This window comes from Bubalus kerabau, chromosome 1 (genome assembly GCF_029407905.1).
Source record: "Bubalus kerabau isolate K-KA32 ecotype Philippines breed swamp buffalo chromosome 1, PCC_UOA_SB_1v2, whole genome shotgun sequence".
Taxonomy (NCBI): Eukaryota; Metazoa; Chordata; class Mammalia; order Artiodactyla; family Bovidae; genus Bubalus; species Bubalus kerabau.
Window position 1 is genome coordinate 94,918,682 of NC_073624.1, and position 18,251 is coordinate 94,936,932.

The window sequence follows — 18,251 nt, forward strand, 5'->3', positions numbered from 1 at the left end:
GTATCGTGCATCGAACCTGGACTGGCAACTCGTTTCATACATGATATTTGCAGGGTCTCCTTGATACATCTATTAAGGGAGGCAAGTTTCAGCTTTCTTCTCAGCCTGCCTAGCGGGAGATTCCCACGCTCGTAAATGATGTTAATGACTTTCTCCTGACTTTTATGTTGTCTGGAGGCCTGCTGTCTGCCTGATAAAAAGCAGGAGGGGTAGCAGGTCCTGGCATCCTTGGATTCCCCCACTTCCCCATCCTGGCTCTGGCCTGGCGAGCAGAGGCATGGCGAGCCATTCCTACCGCAACAGCTCCAGCTACAGGGTCAGGGACTTCAGCTCCTGCTCAGCCGTTGTGCCCAAGCCTGGGGTGCATGGCTTTGCCAATGGCCTGGCTTTCCACGGGGGCAGCCCCGGGGGCCCGCGCTGCCGGCGTCTCGGGGGCTTCGGCAGCCGGAGCCTGTGTGCAGTGGGGTCCCCGTGGATCGCAGTGAGTTATGCGTGGCCCCTCCGAGGAGGGGGCAGCTTTGGCTACCGGGCAGGGGGCCTCTGCGGGCCTACCCCACCCTGTATCACCACTGTGTCGGTCAACGAGAGTCTCCTCACGCCCCTCAACCTGGAGATCGACCCCAAGGCGCAGTGCGTGAAGCATGAGGAGAAGGAGCAGATCAAGTGTCTCAACAACAGGTTCGCTGCCTTCATCGACAAGGTGGGTGTCTGGGTTGTCCCCTGGGCTGTGGCTTAGGAAGGGAAAGGTACTTGGAACCTGGTGACAGACTGGGTTCAAATACCTGGGGACTGCCCTGTTCTGAATTAGCACATGACCCTGAGAACATGACTGAATCAGGGTCTCAGTTTTCAAATGTTGCCATGAGACTCCAACGTAATCATGGATGTGAAATCACCAGACAGAAAAGGAAGGTTTATTGCTGCTGCTCACCTGGCCCAGCAGGAGCTGACTGTGTGTCTGGGGCCCCATCTTCTGGATCTCAGCCATCAAGGGGGCTGGGCGGGGTGGGCCTCTCTACTGAGGCTGGTGTCTCACCCTCTCCTAGAGGAGATGCTGCTGTCTCCCTCGTGGACAGGGGAGCCACGACAGAGAGAGAGGCCAGAAGCTCCTGTCCTGCTCCTGTCTGGTGGGCACCTTGTGGGAAGCCTGGGAATTTCTAGGACTTCAGGCCCTGATGCACTCCCCTACTCAAAATATGCACAGATTAAAGACAGTGAGGTGAGAAACAGGAGATCCATGGGGGCCAGGTTGGGGCATGTAGCGCGGTGCTCTTCCGATGTTGCAGTCTCCAAGCCAGCCTTCTGGTTGGATATGTAGCTCTGGTTTCTCAGTGAAGCTCCCTCTGTGAGTCTGATGGCTCTGGGAAGGACAGCCACCCATGTCCATTGGAGGAAAGCCTCCCTTTCCAGGGTGATTCCTGTGCCCATCTGCACCTTGGACTTTGTAGTAAGGTGCATTCCAAGGGGATGGGGGCGGGAGGGGTGGAAACTTTGTTCTTAGACAAATGCTCTCATCAGGAATAGGCATGCCTATAAGCAAAAGTGCTGGACACCCGTTCTTTACATGCTGTTGGCTGTCCAAACCATTCTTCCCTCACATTGGCAAAATGAAGGTGACGTTGGATCATGCAGGTCACTCTTTGCCCAAGGCCACCCACCAGGGGTTGGGCAAGGTTGAAATCCAGCTCATACCCAGCATTGTCCAAGTTTCACAGTTGTTAAGGTGAGGTAAAGCCAGATTCTTGCCCCAAATCACTCTCTTATTCGATGCTGGTGATGAATCGAATTTCTATAAAACAGTGTGAAGGCCAAATAAAACATGCCTCTGGGCCAGATCGCACCTGGGGGCTGCCAGTGTGCCATTGCTGATGTGTTCTCACTGCCTCAATTTAAAATGAGGCTCAGAGGACTTCCCTGGTGATCCAGTGGTTAAGAACCCGCCTGCGAGTCCTGGGGACAGAGGTTCGATCCCTGGTCCAGGAAAATTTCACATGTCTCAGCACAACTAAGCACGTGTGCCACAACTACTGAGCTCAGACTGTGGAGCCCATGCTTTGCAACAAGAGAAGCCACTGCAAGGAGAAACCCACACACCGCAACTAGAAAGGAGCCTCTGCTCAGCACAACTAGAGAAAGTCCTCGAGCAGCAGCGAAGACTAAAGGCAGCCATAAATAAATAAATAAAAATTAAAAAAATGAATTGAGGCTCAGAAAAAATGAGGCACAATGACATGGTGAATGGCAGAGTTAGGCAATGAGAAATCTTCAAATTCCTGGTCCAGTCCCTCTGGACCCCTTGCCTTGGGGTCAGAACGAAGGAGAGTCATGGTGGTTGCATTTTTGAATCACTGCCATAAAAATGTCCACAAACTTAGCAGCTTAGAAGAACACAAACCTATTACCTAATGAGGCCAAAATCAAGGGGTCAGTAGGGTTGTACTTCCTCTGGAGGTCCTGGGAAAACTTCCTTTCAGGGCCATGCAGACGTTGTACAGAATTGAGGTCTGTGACTGGAGGACTGGGGTCCCTGTTCCTTGCTGGCTGACTGCCAGAGGTTGGTCTCAGTGTCTAGGGGCCGCCATATTCCTTGACTCAAGGCCTGATCTCTATCTTCAAAGATGATAGTGGTCCAGAGCTTCTCATGGTTCAAATCTCTCCTCTGCTTCCTTCTTTTGAGGGTATCTTTTACTCTTCTGCCTTCCCTTCCAGTTTAAAAGGCCTGTGTGACTATCTTGGGGCCACCTGGATAATTCAGGCTAATCTTTTGATCTTCAGTTTCATAACCTTAATTCCATCCGCAAGGTCCTCTTGCATGTAATGTGACCTATTTACAGGTTCTGAGGATTGAGACATAAACATCTTTGAGGGGTTATTTTTGTCTTGCCACATGAGGTCTGGGATATTTTTGCAGGATGAGAAGTTATTTCATTCTGTGCAGAATAAATAAGTCACAAATAAATTGTGTATTCTTTCTGGAAGGAGGGATGGAGTGAAGGGAAGTTTTTTGGGGGAACAATTGTGTCTTGCATTTTCTGACTTGGCCAGATCATTTGGCCTCTGGGGGAAGGTCATGGGCTGCTGCGGGTCAGGGATCCATCCCCAAGGGCAGAGGGAGCTCTAGGGGACCAGTCACCTCCTGGGGCTCCTCCTGAGTCTCTTTCTACCACTCTGGATGGCAGGTGCGCTTCCTGGAGCAGCAGAACAAGCTGCTGGAGACCAAGCTACAGTTCTACCAGAATCGCCAGTGCTGTGAGAGCAACCTGGAGCCCCTGTTCAATGGCTACATCGAGACACTGAGGCGGGAGGCCGAGTGCATGGAGGCCAACAGCGGGAGGCTGGCCTCAGAGCTCAACCACGTGGAGGAAATTCTGGAGGGCTACAAGAAGAAGTGAGTGTGGCCAGGCTGGGAGTGGTTATAGGTGTGCAGTGGGTCTTGACTGAGTTCATACAACCTTCCCGGAGATGGCGGTGGCTAAAGATTAGGGTCATCCCAGCCTACTTACCAAGATGGTTCTGCTTTATTAGTCTGCTCTGTCTTGTCTCAGCTCTCAACACTTGCAGCCCCAATCTGGGAAAGGGGGAACCTTTGCAGGGAAGAAGAGCTCCCAGCCTGGGAGAGGTGGGCACACATCCAGAGCACAGACTGACCCAGAGAGGGAGAAGGTGACAGTGAAAGTGTTAGTCACTCAGTCGTGTCCAACTCTGTGTGACCCCTGGGCTGTAGCCCGCCAGGATTATCTGTCCATGGAATTCTTCAAGCAAGAATCCTGGACTGGGTAGCCATTCCTTTCTCCAGGGGATCTTCCTGACCCAGGGATTGAACCCTGGCTTTCTGCTTTGCAGACAGATTCCTTACCATCTGAGCCACCAGGGAAGCCCAAGAGAGATGGAGAGTGAGGAACAAAGGAAGCAGGAGGATGGAGAACAGACACTTGGGAGCAGTCAGTGCTAGGACGGGAGGAAAGGAGAGGTCTCTGGGGAGTTACCTTGAAGATGATTTGGCAGATACCGTTCAAGTGTCTGATGAGCTTGTATCATTCTTCTATTTATTCGGCAGATAAGTTATCAGCTTTTGTGCTGCCAGGCTCCACAATTCAAAGGTCCATGTAAATCTTTTGTTTTAATTCAATTTATTTAGTCCGGCCATTACCTTGTTTAAACTTACTGGGTCACTGTTAACTTGCTCTTCTTTACTTGGTAGCTATGGACAGAGTGATGAGTGATTTTGACATAATCGGTGCTGGTAATTTCACTGGGAAGTAATTGAAATTCTGGTCTTGGAAGATCAGGCTCTACCATCCAGATGGATCCAGCAATGGGTTTTTAAACTTTGCCTGGGGGGATGCAAATGCAGACACAATTGTGTTTGCAGGTGTCAGGGTCTGTCTCCCACTTTGGGGGTGTGAGGGCGGGTAATTATAGAGCTCAGAGTTTATAGCAGTCCCAATTACCCTGTCATTAAAAAGTTGTGAAAACCATATTCTGGGAACTCTGGTGCTCCTTGTCAGGTTGGGGCAGGACTGCTCCAGGGATAAAATCTCACAGGCAAGAGAGAGAGACTAGACCAGACTGGCAGAGGAAGGCTGTGGAAATGCTCCCAACAATCTGGGCACCATAGGTGGCTTCTCTGATTTCAAGGTCTTGGATGGTGGGGAAGGCGGGAGAGAATGGCCTCCCAGGTTGCTACATTTTTTACAGTTTTAGAGTTGAAAGGCCACCTGGAGCATCTTTCATTCATTTGAAATGAACAAATAATTACTGAGTACCAGATCACACACCAGGCAATTTAACCCAAGACGCAGAGAGATTCAATGACTTGCCTGAGGTTTTGCAGCAACTTCAGCCCAAACTTGGACCAGAAATCAGGTATCTGGACTCCATATCCGGTGTCCTTTGGTGGGTTCTTTGTGGCTGAGAAACAAAAGTATAGAGAGGCCCAGACGCTTCTCCTAAGACACACAGAAAGTCCAGGGCAGGATCAGGGAGTTTTGATAACCTAGGACTCGGCTGGCTAGCCTGAGGCCCTTACCCCTTGGGTGGGGGCCTCTCTAACTGTGCTGTCTCTCCTCAGGTATGAAGAAGAGGTGGCTCTCAAGACTACAGCCGAGAATGAGTTTGTGGTGCTGAAGAAGGTGAGTGACTGGTTGCACCTGGAGAGGAATTAAATATTGGATGCTGCATGCTTGGACACTGGGCGTCTTGCTAATTTCGAGTCAGTCCAGTTGTGGTGGTCAGACCAGGTTCCTCGGCAAACGGAGGCTTGTTGGTGGGTCAGGCTGCCAAAGCCATCTTGGTGCCGTGCAGGAACCCAGCCTGTGCTGATGGAAGCTTCTTAAAAAGAGACCTCATCATGCTGCTGTTTGGCTTTTTGTAAACTTCCCGAAAGCTGAAATGGTCGCTTTCTAATCAGTTTCACTCTCCTATGGCCTATGCTTCCCAGATCGGGAGGTATTAGTTCTCAGCTTGCTGGTGACTATGGGAGCTGTGGTCCTCGTTCAGTGCAAGTGGAGATGGTGGAAAAACCAGGGGAGAAAACTATTAACGATTTCTCTTTGATTTCAAATTGGTGAGTTGAAGTGTATGCTAATGCTCTTCATAAATACTGTGCTTACCTTACGCACCTCATTTGTTAGTAATCACGGAATGGAGAGAGGGCTGGCAGAAAATCTGCCAGGACAGGTGTGGCCTTGGTTTCAGATGGGAGAGCCAGCTGCTTGGGTGTTGAGTGGTGCCTGACCTGGGCGCCAAGGACCACCCCTGGCTCTGTGCTCACCACACGGCCATGCTCTAGGGACCAGTTTGGCTTGGCGGCTGCAGCCTGACATGTTGGGTTGTCATCTTAGGCTACCTGCTTCTGCGGGATCCCTAGTTCCGGAGGAAGTGGAAAGAAGTCTCTAGGACTCTGACTCCTCCCCACTTCTATCCCAGGGGGTCCCACTGATGTTTGTGTGATGGGAAAGGGGTGGGCTGGGAGATGGCCTCAGGGCCTCCACAGAGGCTGACGGCTCCCCTGGGCCACTCTCCTGTCCCACCCTCCCGTGTGTCTCCACCAGGACATTGACTGTGCCTATCTGCGCAAGACTGACCTGGAGGCCAATGTGGAGGCCCTGAAGGAGGAGATGAGCTTCCTGCAGTTGCTGTACGATGAGGTGAGCCTCTTCCCATCTCCAGAAGGGCAAGGGAAGGAGAGGGCAGAGGAGGGTTTTCTAGGTTTTCTGTCGTGGTTCCTTGGTTCTAGGAAAAGCAATGCATTCCTTATTCTTCTAGGGCCTCAATATCCTTTCCTTTTATGACAAGAGATCTTTCTCTTGCTCAGATCTTTCAAAATAGAAATGAGTAGTGCCCTTCCTTTTTGGAGTGAACAGATATACACTACTATATCTAAAATAGATAACCAACAAAGACCTACCGTAGAGCACAGGGAACTAAACTCAACATTTTGTAATAACCTATAAGAAAAAAAAATCTGAAAAAAGATATATATGTATGTATAACTGAATCAGTTTGCTATACATATCAAGTGATCATAACATTGTAGATGAACTATACTGCAATTAAAAAAGATAAGAAACAAAAAATAATTTGAAAGACTGTGATTCATTGTTTATCTACACAGCATAACATGGAGATCTGACACTGTAAGTTTAGGTATATGAATATAATAATCATCTTATTAATTCAAATAGTGTGAAAGCCCAATTAGAAAATTCAGGACTCTGAACCTACCTGTAATCTGGTGGATTAGGTTTATATAGACAGTCACAGCTCATCTGGGTAGTTGGGGCCCCAAGTGGAGTGACCCAATTTGACGCTATCCACAGAAATCTACCTCTGTTGATCTAGGCATTAATGAAATTCCACCTTACTCACTGCCTTGATATTATGATTCAAATTTTAGCCTTTTATTCTTAAAGCAGCACTTAAAAAATTTTTCCTGACTTGTCAGAAGTTTCCTAATTAATTTTATAAAATTTCAGAGTTGGGGTTTGTGTTTTGAATTACCTGCAGAGAGGAGAATCGGTGAGGGCTTTGGAGATGAGGGCAATGGTTGTTGTCTCCTACAGGAAATCTACTTCCTTCAGTCGCAAATCTCTGATACCTCGGTGGTGGTCAAGATGGACAACAGCCGGGAGCTCAACATGGACTCGGTTGTGGCTGAGATCAAAGCTCAGTATGATGGCATCGCCAGCCGCAGCCGGGCCGAGGTTGAGTCCTGGTATCAAACCAAGGTGAGCTGAAGGGCAGACTTCCCCACTGGGCAGAGAGGACCACTGGAGCTGGAGCTTCCCTGGAAAATGCACCCATGCACTCAGAGGGGCTATGGTGGAGGTCCACACAGAGCAGGGCAGGAGGTGGGACAATCCCAGAAGAAATGTGGGTTGACTCTGAATGACAACATCTCAGTACCTGCAGCCACCTTGCAGTCATTGGTCCTTTCCTCCTGTCTGTCTCCCAACCTGCAGTGCGAGGAGATGAAGGTCACGGTAACACAGCAGGGTGAGAACCTCCGCAGAACCAAGGAGGAGATCAATGAGCTGAACCGCGTGATCCAGAGGCTGACAGCCGAGGTGGAGAACGCCAAGCAACAGGTCGGTGGGCTGCTGCTGGGATCTGCTCTCTGCTTTCCTCCCGCTGCTGCTAACTTTGGAGGGGCAAAGCCTATATACAGGCTTTCCAGGTGGCACTAGTGGTAAAGAACTCACCTGCCAAAGCAGGAGATGTAAGAGATATGGCCTCGATCCCTGGGTTGTTAAGATCCCCTGGAGGAGGGCATGGAAACCCACTCCAGTATCCTTGCCTGGAGAATCCCATGGACAGAGGAGCCTGGCAGGCTATAGTCCATAGGGTCGCAAAAGAGTTGAACTGAAGCAATTTAGCTCACATGCACAAGCATATATATTTCATTTCCATTGTGGTTTATTAAAGGATATTGAGTATAACTTCCTGCACTATTCAGTAAGACCTTGGTGTTTATCTATTTGATACACAGTTGCTTATATCTGCTAATCCCAAACTTCTAATTTATCCCCTTCCCCATCCTCTTCCCTTTTTGGTAACCATAGTTTGTTCTCTATGTCTGTGACTCTTTTGTAGATAAGTTCACTTGTGTCATATCTTTGATTCCACATGTAAGTGATATCATATGGTATTTGTTTTTGTCTGACTGACTTCACTCAGTACATAGCCTCTAAGTCCATTCATGTTGCTACAGGTATTATTTTACTCTTTTTTTTATGGCTGAGTAATATCCCACCCCTCCCTTTGTATGTATGCCACATCTTTATCCACTCATCTGTCGACGGACATTGAGGTTGCTTCCATGTCTTGGCAATTGTAAATAGTGCTGCAATGAATATTGGGGTGCATGTATCTTTTCAAATTAGGGTTTTCTCCAGATATATACCCAGGACTGGGATTGCTGGATCACATGGTAACTCTATGTTTAGTTTCTTAAAGGCGTCTGCACACTATTTTTGGGCTTCCCTGGTGGCTCAGCTGGTAAAGAATCTTCCTGCAGTGCAGGAGTCCTGGGTTTGATCCCTCGGTTGGGAAGATCCCCTGGAGAAGGGAATGGCTACCCACTCCAGTATTCTGGCCAGGAGAATTCCATGGACTGTTTAGTCCATGGGTTGCAAAGAGCTGGACACAACTGAGCAACTTTCACTTTCCTTACTGTTTTCCATGATGGCTGCATCAACTTACATTCCCACCAACAGTGCAGGAGTGTTCTCTTTTGAAGAGGCTTGTGTTTTAACAACCTGCATCTGAATGACCAAGAGTGCCCAAGACATTCAAAGAGAGGATGCTTGGTCTCCCTTCTCTGAATTCTGTTCTCATTGCCCTCTATATCCCTTCACAGTTCCTCTCCTCTAAACACACCTTAGACAACACAGTCTAGTGCTGTGCTTGCCTCCTGCTTTTTCTGTCTCTCCCCACTTCTCTTGCTGGACTTGGGGTGCGCAGGCCTGAACTAGCGACACACCACTCTGTTCAAACGGAGCACTACCACCCTCTGCGCATTTCTCTCATTTAAAACTGTCCATCCTTTATCTTCAGTTCCGTTCCCCTTCATCCCAGCACTCATTCTCATGCATTTAATATAGTTCTTTATAGTCTCTCTTTCATCTATATATTTCATATGTATATTAGATTCATTTAAACCTCTTAGCATTTTAAGTTTACAAAATGATATTATACCATAAATCTCATTCAAATTCTGCCACTTGCCAGTTGGAAGTTTTTGAAATCCATGCACATCACTATAAATTGTCTGTTTCATTATTTCTGTCCTATTTATAAACCATGGTTTCCTATCCATTCCCTTATTGATGGATGCTTGCTGAGTTTGCCTCCAAGACTTTGCTGTTACATTCAGTTGTATCATGAACATTTATACATATCTCTACAGGTTTCCATGTGTAACCACATGAGGGATGTTTTGAAGGTATAAAGCAAGAAATGGAATTGTTGAGTTGTAAGATATTCACTAATTTACTTTCCATAAGTGCCCTCGGAGTTCTGGGCCAGAGTGTGCTCCCAGTATGGGCAAGCGAGGACTTCTGTTTCAGCATTTGCTGTTACCAGACTTTGGAACTCTTGTGGATCTAATAATGTGTAAATGGCATCTAACTGTCAATTTTCATTTCTGTCGTTAACTAGAATGACTGTCTCTTCATTTACTTACTACTCATTTGCATTTTCCTTCCTGAGAGCTGCCTGTTCAGATCATCTGCCCATTTTTTATTGTGATTTTTTTTTCTTCTCAGTGATCTCCAGTATTTCCTTGCCCATTCTATGTAGATGTTACCCTTTATATTTATACATTTTCCAGTTAATCTTCCCTCAACCTGTCACTTGTCTGTTTTGCTCTGATTTCCTTCACTGAATAGAAACCTTTAAACTGGATGTAGCCATATCCATCACTTTTTGCTTTAACAGTTAATACTTAAAAGGTTTGAGGTCATAGAGACCTCCTGTTACAGTTTTGTCTTCTACTGATTTTATACTTTTACTTCTCAGATTTAGGTCTTTAATCCATCTGACCTTTATTTTTGGTATATACAAGGAGTAGGTTTTTAATTAAATTTCTCTACATATACTAAGAAAATGTGTTCTGTAATCCATTTCTTACTCACTGGTTTGTGATACCACCTGTATCATAATACTGAGTTCCCACATATTCCTGGTTTAAATTCTGTCCTCTCCCCTTGGTTTAGCTGTTCTCAGCCACTGTGTAAGATGTATCAGAAGTAATTTGTTACTATTAGTATTCAAATAATGGAATATGAGAATGATTTACTTTCCAGAAGTGAAGTTAGAGAAAGTTAGAAGTTTTCCTCGCTTGCATTCTGATATGCTTTTAAAAAATATTTATTTTAATGTGGTTAGAATAAAAATTTATAGGTTTCCGGAAAGCTCAGATGGTAAAGAATCCACCTGATATGCAGGAGACCCTATCTGATTCCTGGGTGGGGAAAATCCCCTGGAGAAGGGAATAGCCACCCGCTCCAGTATTCCTGCCTGGAGAGTTCATGGACAGAGGAGCCTGGTGGGCTACAGTCCATGGGGTCACAAGAATTGGACATGGCTGAGTGACTAATAACAAGAACACTTAACATGAGATATATCCTCTTAACACAATTTTAAGGTGTACAATACATTATTGTTGATTCTAGGTACAATGTTTTATAATGGATCTCTAGAGTTTATTTGTCCTGCTTTATGCCCTGCTACTGCTAAGTCACTTCAGTCATGTCCGACTCTGTGTGACCCCATAGACGGCAGCCCATCAGGCTCCCCCATCCCTGGGATTCTCCAGGCAAGAACACTGGAGTGGGTTGCCATTTCCTTCTCCAATGCATGAAAGTGAAAATTGAAAGTGAAGTAGCTCAGTCGTGTCCGACCCTCAGCAACCCCATGGACTGCAGTCTCCCAGGCTCCTCCATCCATGGGAATTTCCAGGCAAGAGTATTGGAGTGGGGTGTTATTGCCCTCTATGCCCACTGATTTGTAATTCCCTATTTCCTCCTCCTCCTAGCCCCTGGCAAACATCACTCCACTCTTTCTTTTTTTAATATGTATTTATTTGACTGCTTTAGGTCTTAGTTGCTGCACGTGGAATCTTCATTGCCTCTTTCAGGGTCTTGCGCTGCATGGACTCTCTAGTGTGTTTTGCAGGCTTAGTTGCTCGAGACATATGGGATCTTAGTTCCCCGACCAGGGATTGAACTCGCTCCCCTTGCATTAGAAGGTGGATTCTTAACCGCTAGACCACCAGGGAAATCCCCACTCCACTCTAATTCTATGATTTGACTATTTTAGATACGTCATATAAGCTGAATTGTGCAGTGTTTGTCTTTCTGTGTCTGGCTTATTCAATTCAGTTCAGTCGCTCAGTCATGTCCGACTCTTTGTGACCCCATGAACCGCAGCACACCAGGCCTCCCTGTCCATCACCAACTCCCAGAGTCCACCCAAACTCATGTCCATTGAGTTGGTGATGCCATCCAACCATCTCATCCTCTATCGCCCCCTTCTCCTCCTGCCCTCAATCTTTCCCAGCATCAGGGTCTTTTCAAATGAGTCAGCTCTTCACATCAGGTGGCCAAAGTGTTGGAATTTCAGCTTCAACATCAGTCCTTCCAATGAACACCCAGGACTGATCTCCTTTAAGATGGACTGGTTGGATCTTCTTGCAGTCCAAGGAACTCTCAAGAGTCTTCTCCAACACCACAGTTCAAAAGCGTCAATTTTGGCACCCATTACACTTAGCATAATGTCCTCAGGGTTCATCCACATTGTCACACATTGGAGAATTTCCTTTTTTTAAAAGGCTCAATAATATTCCACTATATGTATATATCATGATTTCTTTATCCATTCACCTGTTGATGGAAATTACACTGTTTTCGTTCTTGGCTATTGCAAATAATACAAACATGGGAGAGCTAATATCTCTTTGAGATCCTGCTTTAGATTCTTTGGGATAAAACACCCAGAAGTGCAATTGCTGGATCATATGATAATCCTATTTTTTTAAGTTTTTGAGGAACCTTTAAACTGTTTTCCAGAGCAGCTACACTATTTTGCATTCCCACCAAAAGTATACTAGAGGTTCAATTTCTCCAAATCCTCATTAACACTTGTCTTGATTTTCTGATAATAGCCAAACTGACAGGTATAAGGTGATTCTCACTGTGGATTGGTTTGCATTTCCTTGATGATGGGTGATGTTGAATGTCTTTTTCATGTATCTATTAGTTATTTGTTAGTCTTGTCTGGAGAGATGTCTCTTTATGTCCTTAGCCCATTTAAAAAATTGGGTTACTTTTGTTTTCTGCTATTGAGTTGTAGAAGTTCCTTATACTTTCTTAAGTTGGACAAAAGGAAGGTGCTATAGTTAGTGGACAAAAGCATTGGAATGGGAGCTTCTTCCAGCATGCTGATCTCAGGGGACCCAAGAATGAGATTCCCATACAGCGGCCTCTGAAAATCTGGGCTGCTGCTGCTAAGTCGCTTCAGTCGTGTCCGACTCTGTGCGACCCCAAAGACGGCAGCCCACCAGGCTCCACCATCCCTGGGATTCTCCAGGCAAGAACACTGGAGTGGGTTGCCATTTCCTTCTCCAATGCATGAAAGTGAAAAGTGAAAGTGAAGTCGCTCAGTTGTCCGACTCCTAGTGACCCCATGGACTGCAGCCTACCAGATTCCAATGTCCATGGGATTTTCCAGGCAAGAGTACCGGAATGGGTTGCCATTGCCTTCTCCGGAAAATCTGGGCTTGGCCCTCACTAGTTGGGTAGCTTGGAGCAAGTCACAGCCTCTCCGACTGAGGTTTAATGTCTTCATCTGAATAATGGAAATAACCACACCTGTTCTGATAAGCTCAGGAGTAACTTCAAGGTCAAATTAGGTACCATCTGTGAAAGTGACTTGTAAACTAACAGCAGTATAAAAATGTGAGATAATTATCTAATATTAGCATTAGTCTGATAAAAAATGAAGGGAGAAAGCTCCAAATGGCTGTGATTTCCCTGCCTAGTTAATTTAAAAATTGACCATTTTGAATTGAGGTAAACAGTCCATGGGGTCTCGGAGAGTCGGACACGACTGAGCAACTTCACTTTCACTTTTAACTTTCACTCATTGGAGAAGGAAATGGCAACCCACTCCAGTGTTCTTGCCTGGAGAATCCCAGGGATGGGGGAGCCTGGTGGGCTGACGTCTATGGGGTCGCACAGAGTCAGACACGACTGAAGCGACTTAGCAGCAGCAGCAGCAGGATGACCAAGGCCATGGGAGACCTTAGTCCCCACAGAGACCCAGAGTCCCCACAGCCTGCACTCTTCTTAAGCTCCTTTTCTCCTTTCTTCCCCACAGCGCTGCAAGCTGGAGACCGCCCTGGCCGAGGCGGAGCAGCAGGGTGAGGCGGCCCTTAACGACGCCAAGTGCAAGCTGGCCGGGCTGGAGGAGGCCCTGCAGAAGGCCAAGCAGGACATGGCCTGCCTGCTCAAGGAGTACCAGGAGGTGATGAACTCCAAGCTGGGCCTGGACGTGGAGATTGCCACTTATCGCAAACTGCTGGAGGGCGAGGAGAGCCGGTGAGGACGGGCCCAGGGCTACTTCATATCACCACATGGGGCTAGAAGAGTGTCTCACTGACTCACCTCCAGGCAGAGAGCGTTCAAACTGGCCAAGTCTCTAGAGACCTAGAGAGACTAGCCATTGTCCTATTCCCAGATAGGGAAGCTGAATCTCAGAGAGGAGAAAAGCTTGTCCAAGACCATAGTTTGTTGTTGTTGAGTCGCTCAGTCGTGTCCGACTCTTTGCGACCCCATGGACTGCAGTATGCCAGGCTTCCCTGTCCTTTACCATCTCCAGGAGTTTGCTCAAACTCATGTCCACTGAGTCGGAGACGTCATCCAACCATCTCATCCTCTGTCATCCCCTTCTTCTCCTGCCTTCAATCTTTCCCAGCATCAGGGTTTTCTCTAATGACTCGGGTTTTTGCATCAAGTGGCCAAAGTGTTGGAGCTTCAGCTTTAGCATCAGATTGCAGCTAGTTAATGGCTAAGCTAGAACTACACCAGCCTCCTGGCTAGCACTCTAGTGATCTCTCTCCCTTCCTGTGCTTCCTCCAGTACAGCTCATTCCCAGGCAACTTTTCACCTGTTGGGTGAAAGTGTGTTTTTGAGGTCATATCTCTGCTGCTGCTTCTGCTAAGTTGCTTCAGTCGTGTCTGACTCTGTGTGGCCCCATAGATGGCAGCCCACCAGGCTCCTCTGTCCCTGGGATTCTCCAGGCAAGAATACTGGAGTGGGTTGCCATTTCATTCTCCAAGTCATATCTCAGTGGGTTGTGAAAGCTGGAATCATTCAGAAGCTTTGTTAAAGGCCATTCCACTCAGTTTGGGATGCACAGAATGCAAGGAATTCTCTCAGCCCAGACAGTCTGGTGTTCAGAACGGCGAATAGAAGCAGCACTGTGTCCTTGCCCAGCAGAGAAGACAGGGGCAGGCATGCATCCACCCATCCTCTAGGTGACTGGGCTTAGTGTCCCAGGAAGACTGTCAGAGGCTTCTCAGGGGAGGAGGCAGAGGAGCCGAGGGGGGGCGGGAAAGGGATAGGTCACCTCAGGCGGTGCTGACAGTTTGAGCCAAGAATTGGGGCCAGGGGGTGTCAGCGTGGGGGGGAGCAATGCAGGTTTACTTCTCAGGTGGTACAAGGGTCTCTAGCCTTGAGATGGCCACGTCACCATTGCCTCTGTGCTGGGTCCCATCGTGGGGAGCAGGGCAGACTGGGGAATAGAGTGTAGAGATTACGATAACAGGCTGTGAGCCAGACCACCCGGGTTTGGATCCCAGCACTACACGTACTAGCTTCAAAATAATGTCCTAACCTGTAAAGCATATAATCATAAAATCCACTGCTTTAGGCTCTCGCAAAGATTCAACAGGTAATGGAACGCAGTAAGTTTGTGCAGGAAGAAGTTATTATCAGAATTAGAATAACTCTATGGTGGGGTGGCCCGACAGGGCTGCACCCACGGAGAGACTCCATATTAACACTGTTAGTGTTAGAAATCTGACAAGAGTGGCACCCAAGGCATCTGGTCATGCCTGACCAAAGCTGGTAAATTTCCTGTCCTTTTCTGAGGCCTTTGGGTGAAGCCAAGTGTGCTATCACCTCCTTTGCAGTCCCTAACCCACTTGCTAGCACTCAGTGTGCAATGTGAAACTTACTTTCATTATGGCAATCATCAACCATCATTAGTGTGTTGATAACTCCGTCATAATAAATGATGCACTGTTCCTTACACATGAGCTTTTAAAAGGTTGTTTAGTGTATTCACGTATGGTGGCCATTGCCCTTTTGATAGACTTTCTTCTCTTACATATGGGGCTTCCTTGATAGCGCAGATGGTAAAGAATCCGCTTGCAATGTGAGAGACCTGGGTTCAATCCCTGGGTTGGAAAGATCCTCTGGAAAAGGGAATGGCAACCCATTCCAGTATTCTTGCCTGGAGAATTCCAAGGACAGAGGGGCCTGGCGGGCTACAGTCCATGGGATTGCAAAGAGTCAGACATGACTGAGCGACTGGCACTTTCACTTTCCTCTTACATATAATGTATGTAATTAGATTATATGCTCATTCATTGCAGAAAACACAGAAAGTAAGAAAATAAATGCAGGCCTAATTACTCAATTTGGAGAGAGTTGCTGAAGGGCATTGGCTAGAATCTTCTGGAAGGGCACAATTCTGAGACTGTAGCAAAGCCAGGTTCATGCAGCAGGAAGGTGAGCTGGAAGCATATATCCCTTGAGAAGACAAGGAGTGGGGAAGGGTTCTGAGTCAGGCAGAGTGAATCAGAATAGAACATTCCTGGAGAAAAAGTTTTGAAGTTGGGAGTTTAAAAAAAGTGAAGGAGACACAGAACAGAAAGTACAGGTGTTTATGAAGCATGCAAGGTCCTGGTATAATGACGCATCGTAACGAGTGTTCAGCAAAGGGTACTGAAAACCCTTACATCAGGTTTACTACGCGCCAGGCTCTGTCTGCAGATGCTTTACACACAGAACTGATAACAGTCTTATTAGAGCTGAGGAAACTGAGGCTTGGAAAGGTGAGGTGACTTGCCCAAGGTCATCCAGCTAGTAACTGGTCCAGCCAGCTCTAGGGTCCAGGCTCTTAACTACATACCCTCCAGCCTTTCTCTGAGTTTATCAAGTCAGGTGTAGTGTCTGGGGTAGCTTTTAAGAGTGTGAGATAAAAATGGATCCATCCGGATGCTAGGCAAGCTTTTTCCCACCCAGAGGTGTCCAGTTAGGCAGTAGCTGCTCCCATCACCTATTTTTTGGCTTTGCCGGAATTTTAGCAGGGGGATAAGAAGGGTCACCCCACCCCTACTTTTCAGTATCCCAAGTTTCCATAGCCTAGAAGCAAACAGGGAATAAAGTGGCCTTTTGGATCCTGCAAACTAACCTCCCCCCGTCCTTTCGGGATCCCAGGGAACAGCGCTAGCATGGCTGCCTCTGCAGAAGGGCCCGCCCCGTGTCTCTCTTCCCTGCCTTCAGGATGGAGAGCAGGCATGCCGCAAGCGCAGAGCAACCAGGTTCTAACTGCCTCCTCTCCTCTCCCCTGCAGGTTGTGCGAAGGTGTGGGCTCCATCAACATCTGTGAGTTTGAGGGTGTGGGTGGGCGTGCTTCTTTGGGTATCTATGGTCTTCATGGACTGCTTCATAGGTTGCTTGTGATAGGGGACTGAGCCTCTGTCCATAGTACACTGAGTGAGAGGGATAGGAGCTGAGCGACCTGGATAGCCCCAAATAGCTGACCACCACCCAAATATGGACCTGTCTGGAGCATTCATGAAGCTTAAGCTTACGCCTGTGGCAAATTCGGACCTGCTAATTGGTTCTTTAAAAGTCACCCAAGTCTTTCAGCCATACAGAATACGCCTCAGGTGGTACAATGTTTTATGAGAAAACAAACAAACAAACCATGAGCTATATATTCGAATCAGCTGGGGCTACTGAAAACATCTCTTAAATCTGTGTCTTAAACAATTCGACGTGTATGCCGCCCCTAGCCTAGATGTCATCCGTTCCCCTCACCTTTCCAGCAGCATTATTTCTAGATGATTCTGTGCTCAATCAGTTTTTGCCTAAAGATTTCAACATTGCAATGTAGACAAGCAGAGTTCGGTGTCCACCTTGCTAACCATATTCCTTCAGGAAGATGGCAATGGGATTAGATTTTCCTGTAGTTTAAAAGGATTCATGTCACTAGTCCCTCAGTGTGTAAAGAGAGTTAATCATTGGTTCTAGAAAAATTCTGGGTCATGCCATGTCTGAAATGGAGAGAATTCTGAGTTGGTATCTCCTTACAGGTGTGAGCCGTTCCCAGGGAGGCGTGATCTGCGGCGACCTTGGTTCCACTGTCCCACGTGGCCTGGGTGGCACGGCCATCAGCAGCAGTGCTCTTTGCTCCCCCTCTGTAGGGGGATTCTGTTCCAGTGTGAGATCTGTGAGGTTTGCATAGTGGGGGTTAGGACTCTGGACAGATGGTGTCTGAGGGGGCCAGGGTGGAAAGTGGGGAACAGGGAAAGCTTTTCTGTCTCAGGCCCAAATATCAGTTTAGTGACTGTCCCTTACTGGGGAGCCAGAACTAACTCTCCAGGTTCCTCCTCACTGGAGTTATGGTTTACTCTTTGAGTCTCAACCCTGGGTTTGGCATTCTTGCTGCCTCCATTGATTCTGCCCCCTCCCTGTGGTCCAAGAAAAGATGTAAAGACTTTTTGATATAAACTGCTTAGTCATTTTCTTCCCTAATTTCAGGTTAGTAGACATTTACTAAGAACTGACCATGTGCCAGGCCCTCTGGGCAGGGGCCCAGGTAGCAGGTGGCAGGGCATGGATGCACCCTTGTGCTTTGCCCTTGGACAAAGGACTGTTCACGGCTCATCAGCACTGAGAGGGCAGCAGAGGGAGTGGGGCTGGGGCTCTGGGAGTCCCCTCACTTGATCTGAGAGATTGTATGTTCCCAGAGCATCCTTTAGCCATGTAGCAGTCAGGATGGAAAGACTGAGGCTAATCCTGACAGCTTTTTATTGTTGGTGGTTTGTAATTTTATTGTAGTGGGGTGATTCCTATATGGCTTCTTCTCTCTTTTGGTGTGCATGATTAAATGTCATGGTAAACGTTTTCTCCTGTAACCAAGTCAATGCCTGTACCCTTCCTTGTTTCCCCAAT

At 47.4% G+C, this 18,251-nt stretch overlaps 1 protein-coding gene across 1 annotated transcript; it reads left to right on the forward strand.

The window, feature by feature from the left end:
* Positions 1 to 277: 277 nt before the first annotated feature.
* Positions 278 to 17,541, forward strand: LOC129641720 (keratin, type II cuticular Hb5-like). The gene is made up of 9 exons (XM_055566353.1): positions 278 to 700; positions 3,180 to 3,388; positions 5,072 to 5,132; positions 6,054 to 6,149; positions 7,065 to 7,229; positions 7,464 to 7,589; positions 13,381 to 13,601; positions 16,645 to 16,676; positions 17,390 to 17,541. Exons 1-9 carry the CDS (start codon positions 278 to 280, stop codon positions 17,539 to 17,541), a joined length of 1,485 nt encoding a protein of 494 aa, XP_055422328.1.
* The last annotated feature ends 710 nt before the right edge of the window (positions 17,542 to 18,251 follow it).

Excerpts from the sequence above, each read along its gene's own strand:
- LOC129641720 (XM_055566353.1), top strand. The coding sequence starts at position 278 with ATGGCGAGCCATTCCTACCGCAACAGCTCCAGCTACAGGGTCAGGGAC. Across the intron at positions 5,133-6,053 it reads AGTTTGTGGTGCTGAAGAAG|GACATTGACTGTGCCTATCT; the intron begins GTGAGTGACTGG and ends TGTCTCCACCAG. Across the intron at positions 7,230-7,463 it reads AGTCCTGGTATCAAACCAAG|TGCGAGGAGATGAAGGTCAC; the intron begins GTGAGCTGAAGG and ends CCCAACCTGCAG.